Source organism: Heteronotia binoei, chromosome 2, assembly GCF_032191835.1.
Source record: "Heteronotia binoei isolate CCM8104 ecotype False Entrance Well chromosome 2, APGP_CSIRO_Hbin_v1, whole genome shotgun sequence".
In the NCBI taxonomy this organism is placed as follows: Eukaryota; Metazoa; Chordata; class Lepidosauria; order Squamata; family Gekkonidae; genus Heteronotia; species Heteronotia binoei.
In genome coordinates, this window is record NC_083224.1 from 108,810,518 (window position 1) to 108,833,820 (window position 23,303).

Sequence of the window (23,303 nt, forward strand, 5' to 3'; positions counted from 1 at the left end):
GGACCTGCAATTCAAGTTTAGTGCATGCTCATCATTATATATTTTATTTTAGCTCACCCGCGAGCTTATTTTAGCTCGCCCGCGGAGCCTGATGGACCCAGAACGGTTCCTGACGGCTCTGCGGGATCCCTGGCCCCCTGGCAATTCCTTTGATGACCTGGTGGAGTCTTGGAACGATAGGCTCTCCGGGGCCATCGATGAGATCGCTCCTAGGCGTCCTTTGCGCCTTCACTCAAAGCCGACACCCTGGTATAACCGGGAGTTGCGGCGTTTGAAACAGGGACTCAGACGACTAGAGAGGCAATGGCGGCGTACTCGAGACAAAGCGACTCGAACATCTTATAGAGAGTCTATGAAGTCCTATGAGATGGCAGTCAACGCTAAGAAAACATACTTTGCGGCCGAGATTGCGTCTGCAACTTCGCGCCCGGCACAATTGTTCAACATAATTCAGACTCTTACAACACTGCCACAGGGCAGACCAAATTCTAACGAATTGGAAATTGGCTGTGAGGCTTTTGCGAATTTCTTTGCAGATAAAATCGCATCGCTCCGTTCCGACTTCCCTGCCATATTAGATACAGTCAGCGAACCTGAGGCTCCGCGCCTGTCTTCGGATCGTGTTCTGGACAGCTTCAGTGCTCTCAGCCTGGAAGAAGTTGACAGGATCCTCCTATCTGCACGCCCAACAACTTGCAAATTGGACCTGTGCCCCTCCTGGCTTATTAAGACCTGCCAGAGGGAGCTGAGATATCCTATACGGGATATCATAAATAGATCCCTATTGGAGGGGCATTTTTAATCAGCGCTTAAAGAGACAGTGGTCCGTCCCCTCTTGAAAAAAACAACGTTAGACCTGGCCGAATTGGCACATTACCGGCCGGTCTCGAATTTGCCCTTTTTGGGCAAACTTATTGAGAGGGCAGTGGCGTTGCAGCTACAGAGTTTCCTGGAGGACGCTTCTGTCCTTGACCCCTGCCAGTCTGGCTTTTGCCCGGGCCATGGGACGGAGACAGTGCTGGTCGACCTGGTGGATGACCTTCAGCGGCATCTGGATCAAGGCGGCTCGGCGGTGCTGTTGCTGTTAGACCTATCGGCAGCGTTCGATACGGTCGACCATCGGTTTCTGGCCTGCCGTCTTGCCGATGCGGGGATTCAGGGGTTGGCCTTGCAATGGCTTTCCTCTTTCCTCGACGGTCGGGGACAAAGGGTGGCGATTGGGGACGAACTGTCCTAGAGACACACGCTTGATTGCGGAGTGCTTCAAGGGGCGGTACTCTCCCCGATGTTATTTAACATCTATATGCGCCCCCTTGCCCAGATTGTCCGAAGGTATGGGTTGGGTTGTCATCAGTATGCTGATGACACCCAGCTCTATCTACTTATGGACGGACGGCCTGCCTGCGCCCCAGAAAATCTGAACCGGGCGTTACAGGCAGTGGCTAGGTGGCTTAGGCTGAGCGGGCTGAAGCTGAATCCGGCGAAGACAGAGGTCCTTTGCTTGGGTCGTTGTGGCCCGGGAAGGGAAATCTCCCTGCCAGTTTTTGACGGGGCGCCGTTGACAGCGGCGCACAGGGTCAAAAGTCTGGGGGTACTATTGGAGCCTTCATTGACAATGGAGGCTCAGATAGCAGCCACTGCCAAGTCTGCATTTTTTCATCTTAGGCGGGCGAGGCAGTTGGCCCCTTTCCTGGAGCACGACGACCTAGCAACGGTGATTCATGCCATGGTCACCTCGAGGTTGGACTACTGTAATGCCCTCTACATGGGGCTACCCCTGTGCCGAACCCGGAAACTGCAGTTAGTGCAGAATGCCACTGCCCGGCTGCTACTAGGGCTCCCAAGATGGGAGCACATTCGGTCGGGGCTTTGGGATCTGCACTGGCTGCCAATAACATTCCGAGTCTGGTACAAGGTGTTGGTCATTACCTTTAAAGCCCTATATGGCCTAGGACCTGCCTACCTTACGGACCGTCTCTCCCCACACGTTCCCCAGAGAGTACTACGATCGGGCTCACAAAATCTGCTAGTAATCCCTGGGCCAAAGGAGGCCCGTCTGAAATCCACCAGGGATCGGGCCTTCTCGGTAACTGCGCCTTACTAGTAGAACCAGCTGCCAGAAGAGGTGAGGGCCCTGCGGGACCTAGGGCAGTTCAGCAGGGCCTGTAAGACAGTCCTCTTCCGGCTGACCTACAACAACTAACTGACACTGAGAATTTCTGGATGGGATTAGAATGCATTTAACAGACCGCTGGTTTTTATGTCCTATGTTTTATTAATTTACTGTTTTAATCCTTATTATGTAAATGTTTTTAAGATAAACTTATGTAAGTTTGTGTGTTGTGAGCCGCCCTGAGCCGCTTCGGTGGGAAGGGCGGGATATAAGTCGAAATATAAATAAATAAATAAATAAATAAAAATATAGTAGTTTTAAGAATTGCTGGTATGTCATAAGAACATAAGAGAATCCATGTTGGATCAGGCCAATGGCCCATCCAGTCCAACACACAGTGGCCAAAACACACAGTGGCCAAAAATTTATATACATATACATACACACTGTGGCTAATAGCCACTGATGGACCTCTGCTCCATATTTTTATCTAACCCCTCTTGAAGCTGGCTATGCTTGTAGCTGCCACCACCTCCTGTGGCAGTGAATTCCACATGTTAATCACCCTTTGGTCTGATAAGAATTGTTTGTTTAAGAATTAACTATTATTTGCTTTTAGGATTTTGTTGTTAAAGTTTGTTGAAAAACACTTTCACACCTATGTGAGACGCACAGAACAAATTTGGGGTGAGCTGGCACAAAGAAAAATGGGGTTCAGTGGGACTTGATCACCCCACTGATTTCCAATGGTTTAAATTCTCTGATCCAGTTCTCTAATCATTTTGGGTCTGATCCCTTGCATACATGTATGTTAAAGCTGGCATTGTTCTATTGAGGCCTCAGTTTTTTGTTTGTTTTTGAAGTTTTTCTTATTTTTGACAATTTCATATATTCCAAAGCTATAGCAAAAGTTTTTCTTCCCTTTTTGTAACCATTTTCATAATCCAGGGGTAACCCCAACTCTGGTAATCTCTTCTTGGAGCTCCAGTCATGCACAATTTCATGTTTTCTTTTTTAAGATTCATATCTGTTGCAACAAAGTAAAAAGCCTCTCATGAACCTCTTGGTGGACACTTTCTATATGAATGTGCACTAGCCTGAATCATGAGAAGTGATGCATAGGTTTATATTGTGGATTTGTGTTCTGCATAATGTATGGTGTGAAATCTGCCCTTTAACATTGGAAGGGTAGAGACCTTGTCAAACTGAAACTCCATGTGAGGAGGAGGAAGTCTCCAGTCCAAAGCAAGTGTGTTAATTTAACTAATGTGTGCAACCCTATCCCAACAGGGTTGGGCTCAAGTTATGGCAGTCTGTGGACAGCCAAGGAAAGCTTTAAAGGGGAAAAGCACCTACTATTGTTGTTTTGTTTGTTTGTTTCTCTAAGTATGTTTTCCAGGCTCTTCCATATCTACCCAGAGGTCCTGAAATTTGCCTGGCCATGCCTCACTGGTGTTGGAAGGAAGGCCTCCCCCATAATCCTATCCAAACTGAGTTGTGGAGAAAACTCATTTCCAGGGAAATTCCTCTGCCTAGCAAAAGGCTAATTGCCCCAGCTGATCACAACAGCAGCCTCACTGCCACTTCCAAGTTGTGTTTCCAGAAAAAGAATTCCTTTTGGCTGCAATAAAAACAGATTTCCCTGTGAAAAGATTGTCATGCAGATAGCATGCAAACCCTCCATGAATTCAAGAAAGAAGACCTTTTGTTAGCCTAAGGGAGGAGGGGAACAAGGAATTAGTCAGGAAATGGTTTTTCTATTGTAAATAATGTGGCCAAATGTGGACTGCCCACAACTGGCAATGTTTCCAAGTATGTCTGAATGTGTGTATCTTAATCACCCAGGCTACAACAAGCTGTTTGCCATACAGACACATGAGTTGATCCGGTTTATAGCATGTCACTTGCATATGTTCCTTATTGTTGCTTATGCATTTTAGAAATTGAGATGAGTTCTTGTATTCTTGCATCATAGCTAGTAATGTTTTATTGATAAAGAAACAAGTTTCCTAGGATCCTTCCAAGATTTATGTTCACAAATTTAGACTGGACCTGTGTAATTATTCAATGCATATACCATGAATGGATTTCCCTGTTCAAGTGACTGATTATCTCAAAAATGAAATGTATCTCTAGCCTCCTCTTTCCTCTACATCCTCCTCGAGATCTTCCCAAATTTCAGTGATAGTTAGTCTTCAGTACCAAGACACATAGTTCCCTTTTTTCCTATTGGATTGCTTTTTTAAAATTTTAACTCATGTATAGCCTATTTTTTGTAGTTGACATTCCTAGGCCCTTCCCCTTTGTTCCAACTATGTCTCAACCCTGGTTGTTTGAAGTCTGATTGGCAGTGCATCATGAAATGTGGCATACACCCTCCGAGGATTGGGTGGTGCCAAAGGGGGGAATTGATTCCAGAGTGCTGCCGAATAAAGAGGGTAGCCTTAAAAGACATGGGGGGCCCCTCTGAAGCTAGCCTGTGTGCCCAGAAAGGCCCCATGATGAAAACTCCATATTGGAAGGCTGGGCTGCATAGCCAAGGCATGCCTCTGGGTGACCTTACCGCCCCCCCCACACACACACACATCTTCTCTAGATGGGAAAATACTGGGATGTGCAAGTGTGAATGGATACTCCCATCACTGTCTCTCCTCCTCCTGTGACCCATCTTTACCCCATCTCTGTCAATATACTATTTCATTACCCCATTGTAGTGTCATTTCAGTCTTTCCTGGGAATGTCAAAACCAGATTGTCACCTAGCTGCCCTTCCTGAGTGGTCATACAGAATTAATTTGTTTGAGGATGGTCAGTCTCCTTCAGACTAAATAAATTTTCAGAAGACTGAAAGGGGGTAAATGAAGGGGCAGCTCCTGAATAATTAATTAATAACCCCAATAATAATAATATTTGTCATATTGAGTAAAAATATGCTTTGTCTTCAAACTAAGGGGTCTGTTGTAAAACTGCCATTAGAAACTGACTCTACCGCCCAGTGGGTGTGAGCTCCAGCTATAAGATTAGATAAGGGAACAGCCTCCTACAGGCGACTTGCTGTAAATAGATAGCGTAGAGGCATCGTGTCATGGAATTTTACCAGGGGGGATTTAGTGGAGGTGGGGACCTTTGAAATCAGATAAGCCTGTGTGCCTGCCTGCTTGTTTTCTGTGTGAATAAAACTGTCTGTAGGTAGAATGATTTTAACTCAGTCATTTTGGGGGCCCATGCCCGACTGGGTTCTGCTTATGGTACCATAAAGTAAACCTCACTTCAAACCAGTAAATCTGTGGAGATCTTGCTATTTCTCTACTTCACTATATTCCATTAAAAGTTATTTGAGCTGCTTTATAATTTGATTAAGTGTAATGCACATTAGCTGGACTTCTACCATATCTTCAAATCTAAATTACATAGTGGACAGTTTAAATAAGTTGCAGATAGTATGATGTTAGGTTCACTGAGCAAATGCCTTGCTATTATATCAGTAAATGCAGTAAGGGCAGATCATAGTTTTATATGAACATTTTGGAAATAGCCTGATCAGTTTTCAGTTTTCAGCTGTTTTTTAAAAAAATACAGTCCTGAAGCTGCATATACTAGTAATGTGCTGGACACAGTAAATCATTTTATACTTCTGCAGCCATAAAAGTAATTTTACAAAGCTGATATATGGGGGGGGGGCAGGGCTAGACATATAATTGGCCTGTCTACCATCACTGCTTTTATTCCTGGATCTAGAGACCCTAATTCTTACCATTCTTTTATAATTCTTTCCAGTTTTCCTTTTGTACTCAATATTTGTCTAGTTTTTCTAGTTCTCAGTTAATTGTAGGAAGAGCAGGGGAAATCAAACTACAAGGTAGTTTTAAATATATATGACATTATGAAAGTTTGTGAGACAAAAATGAAAATGGCTTGTTAACTAAATACATGATGTAAAGCAGGGGTGTCAAACATGTGGCCTGCGGGCCAAAGTGGCCCACCCAGGACTTTAATCAGGCTCTCGAGGCTCTCTTCTCCCTCCTCTCCCTCCTGTCCTCATCCTGTGAAGCTCTCAGGCTGCCAATGTCCCCAGCTCCTTCTGCCTTCTCTTTGCAGAGGCTAAAACAAGAGCAAAATTGCAAAGAAAATGTGGAATGGATTTCCCATTCAGGACTATGGGCAGAGCAGACTGGAATGGAAAATCCACTCCACATTTTCCTTGCAACTTTGTTACAATGGAGAGGAACTCAATTAACTCCCCAGTATTCCTATGGCCAGCTGAAACTTCCTGGAGTTGTGTCCTTGCAAATCAAGCATATATGCTTTGAGTCAGCGTTGTCTCTTCTCAATTAAGTGAAAACTAGTGCCTAGTGAGTACTCTAACGTGGGAACCCACAGCCAAAGGAGAGCCATTGCTAATCTGAGTGGACTGGGGGGGGGGGAGGGGGAGAAACTTGAAATGCCTTGCCATTTCATGTTTTCCCAGGCTGAGAGCATTTTATATTTTTAGTTTTCTGCTGTGTGATCCTTGTGCTTTTCCTTGTTGTTTTATTTTTAAAATTGCATTGCAAAATCCCTACCTTTCTATTTTAAACAAAATATTGCAAGAGTTTTAAGCATGTTTGTATTTCAAGTTAAAAATAATATCTTTAATTGTGTTTGTGTCCTTTATAAAGTCTATATCTCCTCTATTTGGCATTAAATTTCAGGACATGCATGGCTCGGCCCCACAAAGTCCGATTTATGGCAGATCCGGCCCTCCTAACAAATGAGTTTGACACCCCAATGTAAAGCCTTTTTCTAAAACATAATATGTAATTTAACCATGTATTGTTTTCTCTTAGGTTTCCTATGCCCGTCCAAGTTCAGCATCAATCAGAGATGCTAACCTTTATGTCAGTGGCCTTCCAAAAACGATGACCCAAAAAGAGCTAGAACAGCTTTTCTCACAATATGGGCGCATCATCACCTCACGAATTCTGGTTGATCAAGTCACAGGTTGAAAAAGATTTTCTTAGCTTACATGTTTTCTAAATATTATGAAACTTTAATTTATTCCTTGCATCCTTTTATTTCTTTTTTTAAAAGCTAGCAATCTCAGATCCACTGATATTGAATCTACATGATCCTAATAGTTTCTGAAATGTAAAACTAAAATTTACTGATGGAAATAATCCATCAACAACAATAATTTCCAGATGGTATGTTGGGGACTGGCCAGTGGAACTGAGGAAGCCTTGTGACATGTACTATGGAATGGTTACAAGTTGTTTTGGGGGGCAGGTTGAAATCAATTTTGCTTATGAAAATATTTTATATTGTAAGAACATAAGAACATAAGAGAAGCCATGTTAGATCAGGCCAATGGCCCATCCAGTCCAACACTCTGTGTCATACAGTGGCAAAATACAGTGTGTGTATATATACACACACACACACACTGTGGCTAATAGCCACTGAGGGACCTCTGCTCCATATTTTTATCTAAACCCCTCTTGAAACTGGCTATGCTTGTGGCCACCACCTCCTGTGGCAGTGAATTCCACATATTAATCACCCTTCGGGTGAAGAATTACTTCCTTTTATCCGTTTTAACCTGTCTGCTCAGCAATTTCATAGAATGCCCACGAGTTCTTGTATTGTGAGAAAGGGAGAAAAGTACTTCTTTCTCTACTTTCTCCATCCATGCATTATCTTGTAAGCCTCTATCATGTCACCCCACAGTTGACGTTTCTCCAAGCTAAAGAGTCCCAAGCGTTTCAACCTTTCTTCATAGGGAAGTGTTCCAGCCCTTTAATCATTCTAGTTGCCCTTTTCTGGACTTTCTCCAATGCTATAATATCCTTTTTGAGGTGCGGCGACCAGAACTGCACACAGTACTCCAAATGAGACCGCACCATCGATTTATACAGGGGCATTATGATACTGGCTGATTTGTTTTCAATTCCCTTCCTAATAATTCCCAGCAAGGCGTTGGCCTTTTTTATTGCAATCGCACACTGTCTTGACATTTTCAGTGAGTTATCTACCACGACCCCAAGATCACTCTCTTGGTCAGTCTCTGCCAGTTCACACCCCATCAACTTGTATTTGTAGCTTGGATTCTTGGCCCCAATGTGCATTACTTTGCACTTGGCCACATTGAACCGCATCTGCCACGTTGACGCCCACTCACCCAGTCTCAACAGATCCCTTCGGAGTTCCTCACAATCCTCTCTGGTTCTCACCACCCTGAACACCCTGAACATTGTGAATGTATATGATTAAAAGCCCTGACATGGATAGCCCAGGCTAGTCTGATCTCATCAGATATCCAAATCTAAGGAGGGCAGACCCTGGTCAGTGTTTGTATAGAAAACCATCAAGGAATACAAGGGTTGCAATGTGGAGGCAGAATGTCTCTTGCCTTGAACATTTACAAGATCATGCTAAGTCAGCTGCAATTTGATGGCAAAAAGGGGGGGGGGAATAAAAGCATCTCCATGTTTTCACATTCTTTATAACTTTTAAAATTATGAATACTGTTTCATAGAAAGCATTATTAGGATTGTAATAATTTCATTCAGGATCACTGCATTGAACTTGGCATGATGCATACATACTGAGGAGCTCCCCCCTCCTTTGCTTAATTAATAAAATATTCTTTTCCTAGGTGTTTCTCGAGGTGTAGGATTTATCCGTTTTGATAAGAGAATAGAAGCAGAAGAAGCCATAAAGGGACTTAATGGCCAGAAGCCTAGTGGTGCTACAGAACCGATTACTGTGAAATTTGCTAACAACCCCAGTCAGAAAACAAGCCAAGCCCTCCTTTCCCAATTGTACCAATCTCCTAACAGACGCTACCCTGGACCTCTCCACCACCAAGCTCAGAGATTCAGGTAACTGTCTCCAAAAGAATGTATATTTTGATTATCATCATTCATCTCAAAGGTTTTGTTGAAAAATAAGTGTCTGGGTATTCTTTCACTGTATCTGGATGGTCCATTTCTCAAATGTAGCAAGTTAATTCACAGATCAGCAATTTAAGTCCATGTGGTTTAATAAAAGGATAATAGTATGATTAATTTCATGTCAGAGAATAGTAACTTGATTTAATTCCATGTGAATCCTCCTAAAAGTTAAGAAGAATTTTGTTGTATTATTAATTTTTAATGTAGAGTAATAGGACTTTAAAGCAGGGGTGTCAATCTCATGAGCATCGGATCTGACATAAATGAGACCTTGTTGGGCTGTGCTGTGTTGGGCTTGGTCATGTGTGTACCTGTTTAAGATTAGTTAACAGAGATATAAAGTTTTTAAAGGATACAGACAAACACAATTAAATATTTTTTAAAAACTTAAAATAAAACATGCTTAAAACATTAGCACTCATTGGTCTTAAAGGTGCTTTCTTTGTATTTCTCCCAGGAGATCCAGGGAACTGGGCAAAGGAAGCTCTGGCTCTTTCCCTCCCTTCCCAGGGGACCAGGAGGCAGAGGAGCCTCAATCAATGGAGAAAATAGAGGTTTTGCTCTGTAGCTCCTGTGCAATTGAGCAAGTCTTGCAAAGCAAACTGAGCTGCAGAAGGAAGCAAGAGAGGGAAAAGGAAGCAGACAAGAGCCAGTTGCTTGGGGGGCCTGATTTAGCCCCTGGGCCACATGTTTGACACCCCTGCTTAAAGCATACAAAAGCTGGATGCATCTGATTATTGTGACAGGGCTATGCTAGATCCAGGCCGCTATCCAGACATGCAAAACTGTGAGCTTGCAGAGCCACTCACCCCAGTAAGTTATCACTTACCAGACCTGAAAACAGAAGCTTTACACAAATGGAAGGTGAAGCAAGAACAGAACTCAGTCCTTTTACTGTCCTGCTATTTAACTGGCATAATCAGAACAGATAGTACTGACCTCTTTTTTCCCCTAGACTGGTTCACACATGGAGGCATATTAGGTTGGGACGAGATAGCAAAGCCCTGAGTTGGTATAACTGACTGCTCCATGAAACTGCAGGGGATAGTTTCCAGCTTTAAATGTTGAACAAAATAAACAAATGCTAAAACAAAATAAAATATTAAAATGAAGCCATGCAAATTTTAAAAACTTAACACAGCAGGGTGCAATATTCTGCCTACTCATTTTCTTGCCCTGCTGGTTTTCTTTTTGCACAGAATGTTCATCATAGAAGAACATTTCATAATATAATCTTGTGTTTCTCCACTTGCAGTCCATTTTACAGCCTCCAGTCTTTGCCACTTTATTACCCTGCATATGTGAGCCAGGCCTCAGCTAATAGAAAGGCAGTGGCCATGAACTCTGGTTGCAGATATTTTTCACATCTGTGGAAGCCTTTTTTTGCATTTCCTTATGGAAATTTGTTTCAACATTTGTATTTGATTAGGGTGACAGGGAATATGGGTGTACTTGCTTATGTCCATTTACATAAAACTGTTGGTTTAATTATTTTTAAAGTAGCTTCTGGGATGAATATTCATGTATGGTGAATTTTATATATGTCAGTGCAACTTACTTTCTAGCAACACTTGGATGATTCTGTATTTTGAATGCAATATTAGTAATATACAAAATATTGAATAATTAATATTATTCAGAAAATGCCATAGAATTTAAAATCTGTCCATAGCAATACTGTTAGAGTATTTTGCACGCAGCAGAAGAGCTGAAGGAGAGGGACAGGCAAAACACAGGAATTAATAGACAAGAGAAACAGCTGTATTCAATGGTAGATATATTTACCAGGAAAGTATCCAATATTCAGAGTCGTTGCCAGGCCAAGGTCATACACAGTAATCAGTACACACTTCAGTAGATAACAGTATACAGCAGTAAGTATACACAGCACGATCCAAGCACAGTAGCCTAGGATCCAACACCAGCAGTGATCGCTGCCACCCAGATAGCGGGCCTCACAGAACCCACAATCCTTACAGGCAGTACTGAGCAGGCTCACTGAGCTTCCCTAAGTACACGTACCAATCATCAGGGTTGCATCAGCTCTGTGAGTCAGCACAAAGCCTAATTACAGGTGAGGTCATCCCACCTTACCTCAGTAACAGGTAACAGCTGGACCATGATGCAGCATGACTCAGCATGACACTGCAGAAACAACATTACTATTACTAAGATGGAGTCAGTCAGCCATTTTAGGACTGAGTTCCAACATTCTCCTCTTAATAGTTCTGTTCGTTTCTCAATCCGAGCTTTTTACAGTGCTCATTATGCTTTTCCATAGTCTGGGGTTTGGTAAACATATCTGCTGTATTGTGGCCAGTATCACAATACCTTATGTTTATCAACCCTTCCATGATACATGATCTGACATTCTGGTACCTTATGTCAGTGTATCTATTCCTTGTCTTTACTCCTTCTGCTTTTGCAATCTCAATCACAGCTTGATTGTCTTCCAGAATTTCAACAGGCTTCTCTGCCTCTATATGCAGGTCCTTTAGTAGCTGTCTAAACCATTCTACCTCAGTACAAGCAGTAGAAAGGGCGCAGAACTCTGCTTCTGTGGTGGACAAGGCAACCACACGCTGCTTTTGTGTCTTCCAGCATACTAACACCTCTCCCAAATATATGGAAAGACCTGTTGTTGACTTTCTGGTTTCACAGTCACTTGCAAAGCTTGCATCTGTATAGACTTTCAGTGCTAGCTCCCCCCTAGGTTCGATATAAAGACACCAGTCAGCAGTGTTCTTTAAATATCTCAACACTCGCTTAGCAGCAATCCAGTGATTCTGCTTAGGGTTCTGGGTAGCTCTTGCCAACAGATTACAGGCTACTGATATGTCTGGCCGTGTCCAATTACTGATATAGCTCAGACTACCAATTAACGACCTGTACATTTCAACATTACATGGTGGGCTATCTGTAACATCATTTACAAAGCCAGTCACCATAGGGGTTGAAACAGTTTTGCAATCAGTCATCTTGTACTTGTCCAACAAATCTATGATTTTAGGTTTTTGTGACAGTTTAAAACCTTGTGTAGTTTTTGCAATATCTACACCCACATAGGTCTGTACAGTACCAAGATTTCTCAGTTTAAACTTCTTACTTAAGGCTGAAACAATATCATCTGTTTGTTTCTTTGTCTTGGTTAGAATCCCCAAGTCATCCACAAAAGTAAGAACAATACATCGTGTTTCACCACTTCCCTTGGTAAACACACATGGATCAGCAATGCTCTGGGTAAACCCTAGCTGTTTAAGTGTACCCACTAGGCATTTTGACCATTGATGACCACTTTGCTTTAGACCATACAAGCTCTTATTTAGCAACCAGTATCCCTTTCCAGTACCAGGAATACCTTCTGGTCTCTTTAAATAAATTTGGTGCTCCAAATTAGCATTTAGGTATGCCACACAGACATCCAAATGGGTAAAATGGAGTTTTTCTCTGGCTGCCACAGTTAACGCAGTCAGAAGTGAACTGCTCTTTAACGTTGGAGCAAACACTTAGTCATAAGTCTCATTAGTCTGTCTGCAACCTTGTGCTACAAGCCTCGCCTTATACTTTTTTCCCCCAGACTGGTCTGTTTTCACCTTGTATACCCATCTACTGCCTATGGGTTTTACACCAGCAGGTACAGTATCAGTCTCAACATAAACATTTAAACGTTTCAGGGAAGAAAGTTCATCGTCCATAGCAGCCTTCCAGTTACACTGCTCTTCCTTGGACAAAGAGAAAATGTCAGTATATTTCTCAGGCTCATGTATAGCAGACATTACAGGACTAAATCTCTCAGGAGCTCTTCTTTCACGTGTAGATCTCCTCAATGCAGGCTCATCAGTTGGCACATTCCTCCCGGATGATTCCTCACGAGTAGGCTTCTCCTCCATCTCCTCCTCGTCAGGCATCTCTTCTTTTGGGGTTAACTCAGCCGCCTCTCCCTCCTCTGGGTTGCTAGGCATCGAGCTGACTTGTAACCGGATTCCTTGGTCATCCTCAGGACAGAACGCTGGCGATTGGGTGCAACGATCCCAGCCCTCTGATCTCTCCAGAAACATGGCTGAAGCACTAATCACCACCTCACGACTGTCGAGCGTGCCAAAACGATAACAGCTCCCGTTTCTCTCATACCCGAGAAACCTCATACGTCTAGCCTTCAGTTGGCCTTTAGGTCTGAGCTGTTGAGGAATATGAACAAAAGCTGTAACTCCAAATACATGCAAATTTGCCAAGTTAGTTACCTTGTCATGCCATAGGCTTGCTGGTATTTTGCCAGTTGATGAACACCAAACTCTGTTCAGGTTGTAGTTGGCACAGCACATAGCCTCTGCCCAAAATCTCCAGGGCATATCTGCATCACGTAACATACACTGGCACATGTCTTGCAATGTACGGCCTCTCCTCTCACAAAAAGCATTATGGGTAGGTCTGTACGGAGCAGTCAATCTGTGCTCAATCCCAAGCTCTGCAAACAAACTTTGAAAACGTTTATTAACAAATTCCGAGCCTCTATCAGAAATAATGCATGCAGGCACATTTCCAGTTTTTCTCTTAACAAACCTTAGCCAATTCTGCATATTTTGAAAGGTTTCAGTTTTAGCTTTCAACAGGTAAACAAAACCATACCTTGAATAGTGATCTTCTATACTTAAGACATATTTGGCCCCGCCCACTGACTTCTTAAAGGGCCCTATCAGGTCTAAGAACACTAGGTCAAGAGGTTTCTTACTAGTAAATTTACTTGGAGTACGCACAGGAGCTTTTGTAGACTTCACAAGCTTGCAGATTTCACAGTCAAGAAATTCCTTGCAAGGTTTAAGACTAAGGCCTTCTGCCTGTTCAACAGTCTTCTTTAGAGCAGGAAAACCAGCATGGCCTAATTTCCTGTGTAAAAGATGACAGCAATTATCATGCACTGGTTTATTTACACAGACGTTATTACACGCTTGTACCTTGGTATGCAAGAAGTATAAATCTTCCTTCAGCATTGCCTTTACACACACACCGTCTCTGGTGTTCTTCAGCTCACAGCACGAGGTGTCAAATTGCAGTTTGAAACCTTCCCTGCACAGAGCAGACACAGACAGCAGATTCATCTTAAGTGAAGGAACAAAACCCATTTGAAGCTCCTTCCTTAGGCTTGGCAGGAACACTTTCCCTCTGCCAAAGACAGTTGCTTTAACTCCATCTGCCAAAACAACAGACTGGTTATCAACAGGTGTGTAAGAAGTAAACAAACTCCTCTCTCTACAGAGGTTCTCCGACGCTCCGCTGTCAATTAGGAAAGATTGAGTGTGATTAGTTGACTTACCAGTAGTAACGAGATGCACATTACCACTCTTATCAGCAGACCTCATTTCAGACCGTCTCTCTTTCCCTTTCTGGCCTTGACAATTCCTAAACAAATGTCTAGATGAGCCACACCGGAAACATTTCTTCCTTACAGCCATTACATTACCTGTTTGACAGTCAGGATCCTCCTTAACAGTAAATCCACTGCCCCTCTCTGGCTTACAGACAGGCTTTTTCTCCACACGCAGAGAGGAATTGAACTGTCTCTTGCCATATTCATCAAGAAGCCGTCCAGTTACGACGTTCATGGTCAACCCTGTCTCAGGCAAACCCTCCAGGCTCGTTATCACAGCGTCATATGATGCATCTAGGGAACTTAAAAGTATGCACACCTCCTGTGATTCAGAAAACATTTGGTTATGCTCTCTTAGCTCTAGAAACATCCTACGCATAGACTCTATATGAGATAACATATCTGCATTAGCTGCCAGCCTGGTATGCAGAAGCTTCCTCATCAAACGAATCTGAGAACCGACAGTTCCTCGGACGTAAATTTCCTTCAAAGCATTCCAGCAGTCACGAGCCTTCTCCAGTCCTGCTATATGCACCAGCTGGGAGTCGTCTAGAGAAAGACCTATTAAAGACAAAGCCTTAACATCCTTTTTACGCAAAAGGTCTGCAGCTTTTCTGTCTTCAGCAGCTGCCAACAACCCCCGTAAAGGAGCAGCCACCACCTCCCACAGCTCTTGGTGCTTTAATAACAGACTGACCTTCTGGGACCACGTGGCATAGTTAGTCCCGTTCAGCTTAGTAATGCTGAGCCCAGAGAAGGAAACAACATTTGCAGCTTCCATCTCTGCTACTTATCACTGGACACCTGGGCAACTTGGCAGTCTGCCTCCGTCTCTTCCAAAACACTGTGTTGCCTCCTCTGTCTTCAGAACAGCAGCACCTCTGGAAACACTGGGAGCACTGGGAGCTCTGGGCCCAGAACCAATGTTAGAGTATTTTGCACGCAGCAGAAGAGCTGAAGGAGAGGGACAGGCAAAACACAGGAATTAATAGACAAGAGAAACAGCTGTATTCAATGGTAGATATATTTACCAGGAAAGTATCCAATATTCAGAGTCGTTGCCAGGCCAAGGTCATACACAGTAATCAGTACACACTTCAGTAGATAACAGTATACAGCAGTAAGTATACACAGCACGATCCAAGCACAGTAGCCTAGGATCCAACACCAGCAGTGATCGCTGCCACCCAGATAGCGGGCCTCACAGAACCCACAATCCTTACAGGCAGTACTGAGCAGGCTCACTGAGCTTCCCTAAGTACACGTACCAATCATCAGGGTTGCATCAGCTCTGTGAGTCAGCACAAAGCCTAATTACAGGTGAGGTCATCCCACCTTACCTCAGTAACAGGTAACAGCTGGATCATGATGCAGCATGACTCAGCATGACACTGCAGAAACAACATTACTATTACTAAGATGGAGTCAGTCAGCCATTTTAGGACTGAGTTCCAACAAATACTTTGATGCATTTGATAAAGGTATGATAAACATAATAATGTTTTCCCCCTCTAAACAAGACATTCTAATTTGTTGTGATATTTATTGCCTGAGAGATATTGTGGTATTTATTGCTTTGTCTTTCAAAAACCTTTGAAAAAAGGATTCTTTGTATAATTTATTAATGCAAAAATAGGGGTGTATTGAAACTTTGGGGAGGCCTTTAATGGTTGTTAGTATTTTCTGACATCCTGCAAAGCTAAACTTTCTCAGGTCTTTGTTTGATTTGTTAACAAATTGATTTCCAAAGGCATTGAATAATATTCTATGATAGGCTTTCATAGTAAATTTAATAAATAGTAATTTCTTCCCAACAAAGGAAAAATGTACAGTGTGAAGAACCTTGAACACTTAAATGGCTGCAGCTAGAACATCTTAAAGCAGGGGTGTCAAATGTGCGGCCTATGGGCCACCCCCCCCCCCCAGAGCCTGTGGCTCTGTTTTCTCCCCTGCCTGTCCTCACCCTGAGAAGCTCTGAGGCTGCTGAAGTTCCCAGCTCCTTCTGCCTTCTCTTTTGGTGTAGTGATGCAGTCTCTTATCTGGGAGAACCAGGTTGCAGCTGCTGGAGTGGTCTTGGGTTAGCCATGGCTCTCACAAAAGTTGTCCTTGAAAGGGCAGCTTCTGGGAGAGTTCTCTCAGCCCCACCCACCTCACAGGGTGTCTGTTGTGAGGGAAGAAGATAAAGAAGACTGTAAACCACTCAGTCTCTGAATCAGAGAGAAGGGCAGAGTATAAATCTGCAGTCGTCTTCTTTGCAGAGGCTACTTTACAAAGCTGCAAAGAAAATGCTGAATGGATTTTCCATTCAGGCCTATGGACAGAGCAGACGGAGTGGAAAATCCACTCCATATTTTCCTTGCAACTTTATTTCAATGGACAGAGCAGACTGGAGTGGAAAATCCACTCCATATTTTCCTTGCAACTTTATTTCAATGGACAGAGCAGACTGGAGTGGAAAATCCACTCCATATTTTCCTTGCAACTTTATTTCAATGGAGAGGAACTCAGTTCAACTTCCCAGTGTTCCTATGGCCAGCTGAAACTTTCTGGAATTGTGGCCTGCAAATCAAGCATCGATGCTTTGAGTCAGCTTTGTCTCTTCTCAGTGGAATGAGAACTAGTGCCTAGTTAGTACTCTAGCTTGGGAACTCACAGCCAAAGGGTGATATTACACTGGAGAGCCATTGCTAATCTGAGTAGACTCGGGGGAGGAGCTTGAAATTCCCTGTCATTTCATGTTTTCCCAGGCTGAGAGCATTTTATATTTTTAGTTTTCTGCTGTGTGATCCTTCTGCTTTTTCTTGATGTCTTATTTTTAAAATTGCATTGCAAAATCCCACTATTCCCCTACCTTTCCATTTTAAACAATATATTGCAAGGGTTTTAAGCATGTTTGTATTTTGTTAAAAATAATATCTTTAATTGTGTTTGCTTGTGTCCTTTTTAAACAACTCCTTCAGTTAATAAACCTGGAGTATTTTCAGCTAGTTGATCAACAAGCTCAATTTTATAATTCTAAATGGCCACATAGAGGGAGAGAAATGTAAAGAATTAACTTATTAGAATTAGAAGGGCGCCAGTATGATTGACTATATATTAACATCACCATCTCTATGATGATATATTGCACTTTGAAGTAGGGTCATTTCCAGGGTTGGTTGGACCACCAATCACTTACATTCTGTATTTGTATTTTTGAAGCCTTGTGGGATTTGGGGGCATCAATATCTGAAGCTGAAATTACATCTGATATTCATCCGAAATGGCCCTATATATTCCAACATTAAATGCAAAAGGTGGTGGATAGTGCACAATTCCTTGAGCTTAGGGAAGAAATTCTTGCAGAACAAGACATTGAGCCTGTTTTGACACTATATGGTGAGTTAATAAAATCCTCAAGGCTCTTCTTGACTAAGAACATTACAATATCAAATAGAAGGCAATTGAAGAACAGTGAGCACTCAAATGTGAAAAGCCAACAAAGGAATGTTATTAGGGTGTACAAGCAAAGCCAACTGTTTACCTAAGTCCTTTTTTGAACTCCATAATAAATCTGAACACCTATTTATTTATTTTATTTATTCATTCAGTTTCTAGTCCTCCCTCCCCTGTAGAACATGGCTCAGATAGGGTAACAACGTTCATAAAACAATCCACACAATTAAAATATTAAAACAATTTTATAATACAGCAGTATAGCAATATAATACAACGATATAATTGAATGTAATAAATCAAACATAATAAACAACAACTAACGACTAATAGACAGTATATAAAAGGAGCTCAGCCTAGTGCTCTATCCCAGGAGGGAAATTGATATCCTAAAATCTGACTGATAAAAAGAAAAAGGAAGACCAGTTTAAGGTGGAAAAAAATCATTGCTGCCCTCAACAATATGTTTCGCAGAACAACTCCATTTTACAGGACCTGTGAAACTGCATCAAATGTCACAAGGCCCAAATCTCACCCCACAAAGTGTTCCACCTGGTCAGACCCAGTCCTGATTGAGGACAGCCAGACACTTTTTGGGCTGGAATAGGCAATTAATTACAACATCCTCATCATCAGGTTGTTATCACTGGAGCATAACACTGTTTGGGTGATGTACCTGGAGAGGCAGTCCAAAAGGTATGCTGGTCCCAGACCATTTAGGGCTTTGAAGGTTAATACCAAAACCTTGAACCTGATCTGGTATTCAAGCCAGAGCTAGTGCAGCTGGTGGAGCACTGTTTAAATATGGGCTCTGAAAGGAGTTTTTATAAGATAATTTGCAAATATACATAGCTGCATTCTGGACCAGCTATAGTTTCTACATCAGTCTCAATGGTAGCCTTGTGTAGAGTGAGTTACCATCAGGGATTTTTTTGTAGCAGGAACTCCTCTGCATATTAGGCCACACCCCCTTATGTAGCCAATCCTCCAAGAGCTTCCAGGGCTTTGTATAGGACCTATTGTAAACTCCAGGAGAATTGGCTACATCAGGGGGGTGCAGCCCAATATGCAAAGGAGTTCCTGCTACAAAAAAAGCCCTGGTTATCATAATCTAATCTGGAGGGGACCATTGTATGGATCACTGTGGCTAAATCAGAGAAAGATTGGCAGAAGACTAGTTGCTTAACTTGGCACTGGTGAAAAAAACGCCAGTCTAGTTACATTTGTGACCTAAGCATCTATTGAAAGAAAGGCATCCAGAATCACACCCAGACTTCTGAGAGTCAGTACTGGTATTAAAGGCACACTATCAAGAGGTGGGAGTTGGCACCCTAACCCTGACTCTCCCCGGCCCAGCCACAGGACCTCTGTCTTAAATGGATTTAATTTTAGCCAGTTCTGTTTTAGCCAACCAGTCACAGCCCCCAATTCCTCAGCCAAAATATCTGGGACAGCATTCAGCCATCTGCTCATCAACAGATACAGCTTGGTGTCATCTGCATGCTGATGACACTCTAGCCCAAAGCTCTACACCAGCTGGAAAGGATGTTAAATAACATCGGGGAGAGGATTGCCCCTTGAGGGACACCACATACCAAAGGATATCATGGTGAAATCCTCTCCCCTAGTGCTACCCTCTGTCCCTAACCTTGGAGAAATGAGAGAAACCACATCAAGGCTGTTCCCTGGATCCCTACATCAGTGAGAAGTTGGCTCAACAGATTGTAATAGACTGTGTCAAATGCTGCTATCAAGTAGCACTGACCTGCCTTGATCCAGGTGTCTACAGAGGTTATTTGTGAGGGCAATCAGCATCATCTCCATCCCATGGCTAGGGTGGAAGCTGAACTGAAAGAGATCCAGGTCTGATGTGTCATTTATTTATTTATTTATTTATTTTATTATTTATTCCGCCCTTCCCAACAAGTGGCTCAGGGCGGCTCACAACATAAGGAGCTGTTCCACTGGTGCTCTCTCAACAGCTTTGTCCAGGAATGGTAAGTTTGACACCAGGTGGTAGTTGGACGGATCAGTAGGATCCAAGGATGGATTATTTAAGAGAGGTCACCACTGTCTCTTTTAACCTCCCTGGGAACACCTCTGAACTCAGCGACAAGTTTGCAGTGTCCACCAGGGGAGCCCATATTCCATCCGCAGTGGCTTTCACCAGACATGATAGAAAAAGGTCCATATGGTAGGCTTCACAGTCTCCCAGATACTGTTCCCATTAGCCTGTGAAAGCTGACTGAAGTTGTCCAATACTGAAGTAATTTTGCCAATGGCTTCAGAAAGACAGCTATGCCAATCATCTATCAGTACATCCAACAAATCACCAGGAAGCATTAGATCCTGTGGAGAATCCTGGAACCCAACTGGGTCTATCATTCTCTGGGGGCAAGCATAAATCAGCTGGTCATCTATGCGGGGGAGCACTGGGATGCCTTCAGGTCAAAATGGTCCAACTGGACTCACATGGCAAAGATCAAATCCAGTGTATGGCCTACTTGATGTGTGGGACCTGATACAATCTAAGAGAGTCCCAGTGCTGCCATGGAAGACATTGGGTTCATAGCCTGCAATGAAGCAGCCACATCAGCATGGACATTAAAATCCCTCAGAACCAATAATCTGGGGAATTCCAAGGCCAACCTGACATGGCCTCCAGCAGGCCAGGGTATTTGCTGGTGCCCTAGGTGATCAGTACACCAGCTAGATAGTCAAACTCTATTCAGTCTACCAGACCAGACCAACATAATCAGTACTAGAGATCCTTGGAATGGGGAGTGGCCTGAAGGCAAAAGACTCCTGGATGAAAATCGCCACCCCTTTTGTCTGGGATTGATGAAGGACTGAGAAACATGGAGAAGCCAGTTCTTTAAAGGTGATTCTCTCACCATTACTTATCCAGGCTAGTTTGGTGTAGTGGTTATGTGCATGGACTTTTATCTGGGAGAACTGGGTTTGATTCCCCACTCCTCCACATGCACCTACTGGTGTGACATTGGGTCAGCCACAAGTTCTCTCATGATATTCTGCTCAACAGCAGTTATGCTCTCTCAGCCCCACCTACCTAGGGTGTCCGTTGTGGGGAGGGAAAGGGAAAGGAGATTGTAAGCCACTCTGAGACTCCTTCAGGTAGTAAAGCAGGCAGCAGCAGGAGGAAGGTTGCGGGCCTATCTTGCCTGGGAAATTATAGATGTTTGTATACAAATGCTAGAAGTGTTCAAAGTAAAATTAGTGAGTTGGATTGTTTAGTGTTGGGAGAAAACATAGACATTGTGGGAAATTCAGAAACTTGGTGGAATTAGGAGAATCAGTGGGACATGGTGATTCCTGAATATAAGTTATATCGGAAGGATACGGAGGGAAGGATTGGAGGTGGGGTGGCTCTGTATGTCAGAGAGGGTATACAGTCCAGTAAGACTGAGGTCAGAGAATTAGACTCCCTTCAAGAAATGCTTTGAGTTGAAATAGAGGGCCCAAAAGGAAATTTAACTATGGGAGTTTGCTATCGCCCACCAAATCAAAAGATAGAAGACGATTATAATATGATGGATGGATAAAAGATAGTGGCTAAAGGTAAAAACTGTGTAATAATAGGTGATTTTAACTACCCGCAGATTGATTGGGTCAATATGTGTTCAGCTCGAGAGAAAGAGATTGTGTTTCTAGATGCTCTCAATGACTGTGCTATGGAGCAGATGGTCTCAGAACCTACCAGGGGTGGGGCAATCCTGGATTTGGTCCTAAGTAATAATAATAATAATAATTTTTTATTTCTATCCCGCCCTCCCTGCCGGAGCGGGCTCAGGGCGGCTCACAACATAAAATAAACATTACATCGGTTTTACATTATAAAACATGGTTAAAACAGTTATAAATTATTAAAATTAACATAACATAACAATATGGCGTTATAAACATTAGATTTGGTAGACTTCTAAGAATAAGACATTAAAACATTTCCAGCAGCATGCCTAGCTTTGTCATTGATTCTGTCACCAGTTGAAGGCCATCTTGAAAAGGTGGGTCTTACAGGCCCTACGAAATTGATCTAAACATCTTAGGGCCCTCACTTCCTCAGGGAGTTGGTTCCATAGTAGTGGAGCGGTGACAGAGAAGGCCCGATCCCGGGTGGCCTTCAGTCTGGCCTCCCTTGGCCCAGGGATATTCAACTGGTTTTTCCCAGATGACCTCAGTGCCCTCTGGGGCTCGTATGGGGAGAGACGGTCCCTCAGGTAGGTAGGTCCTCGGCCATATAGGGCTTTAAAGGTAATAACCAGCACTTTGTAGCGAACTCGGTATACCACTGGCAGCCAGTGCAGCCCGCGCAGCCCCGGCTGTATGTGCTCCCATCTTGGGAGCCCCAGCAACAGCCTAGCCGCCGCGTTCTGCACCAGCTGCAGCCGCCGAGTTCGGCACAAGGGCAGCCCCATGTAGAGGGCGTTGCAGTAGTCCAGTCTCGAGGTGACCGTAGCATGGATCACCATTGCTAGGTCACGGCGCTCCAGGAAGGGGGCCAACTGCTTCGCCCGTCAAAGATGAAAGAACGCGGATTTGGCAGTGGCCGCTATCTGTGCCTCCATTGATAATGAAGGCTCCAGAAGAACCCCCAGGCTCCTGACCTTATGTGCCGCTTTAAGCTGCACACTGTCAAGAACCGGCAAGGGGATTTCCCTTCTCAGGGCACCGCGACCCAAGCAAAGGACCTCTGTCTTCGTTGGATTCAACTTCAGCCCGCTTAGTCTGAGCCAACCTGCCACGGCTTGCAATGCTAGGTCCAGGCTTTCTGGGACGGAGCCAGGCCGGCCATCCATTAGTAGATAGAGCTGGGTGTCATCAGCGTATTGATGGCACCCAAGCCCAAACCTCCAGGCAATCTGGGCAAGGGGGCGCATATAGATGTTAAACAACATCGGGGAGAGAACTGCCCCTTGTGGCACCCCGCATACTAGTGGGTGCCTCCGGGACCGTTCCCCCCCAATGGCCACCCTTTGTCCCCGTCCTTCGAGGAAGGAGGAAAGCCATTGTAAGGCCAATCCCCCAATCCCCGTGTCGGCGAGCCGGCGGGCCAGTAGCTGGTGATCGACAGTATCAAATGCGGCCAACAGGTCCAACAATATCAGCACCGCCACGCCGCCTCGGTCCAGATGCCGCTGGAGGTCATCCACCAAGGCGACCAGCACTGTCTCCGTCCCATAACCAGGACGAAAGCCGGACTGGTGAGGGTCTAAGGCGGAAGTGTCATCCAAAAAACTCTGCAACTGTAACGCCACTGCCCTCTCTATGACCTTACCTAAAAATGGTAGGTTGGAGACCGGTCAATAGTTTGCCAATTCGGCCGGATCTGCTGTACTCTTTTTTACCCAAGACTTGGTGAGAGTTCTGCTGTACTCTTTAATACCCAAGACTTAGTGAGAGATGTAAAAGTGATCGCACTGCTTGGGAGCAGTGACCAC

The 23,303-nt window shown here is 43.8% G+C and overlaps 1 protein-coding gene across 5 annotated transcripts in view; it reads left to right on the top strand.

Moving 5' to 3' along the window:
• The window catches only part of ELAVL4 (ELAV like RNA binding protein 4), a 224,134-nt gene that overhangs the window by 176,189 nt on the left and 24,642 nt on the right, over positions 1-23,303 (top strand). For all 5 annotated transcript variants that reach the window (XM_060231795.1, XM_060231794.1, XM_060231796.1 and 2 more), the window contains exons 4-5: positions 6,939-7,092; positions 8,747-8,972. In XM_060231795.1, the coding sequence (XP_060087778.1) occupies positions 6,939-7,092; positions 8,747-8,972 (380 nt within the window). The remainder of the gene's footprint in view (positions 1-6,938; positions 7,093-8,746; positions 8,973-23,303) is intronic.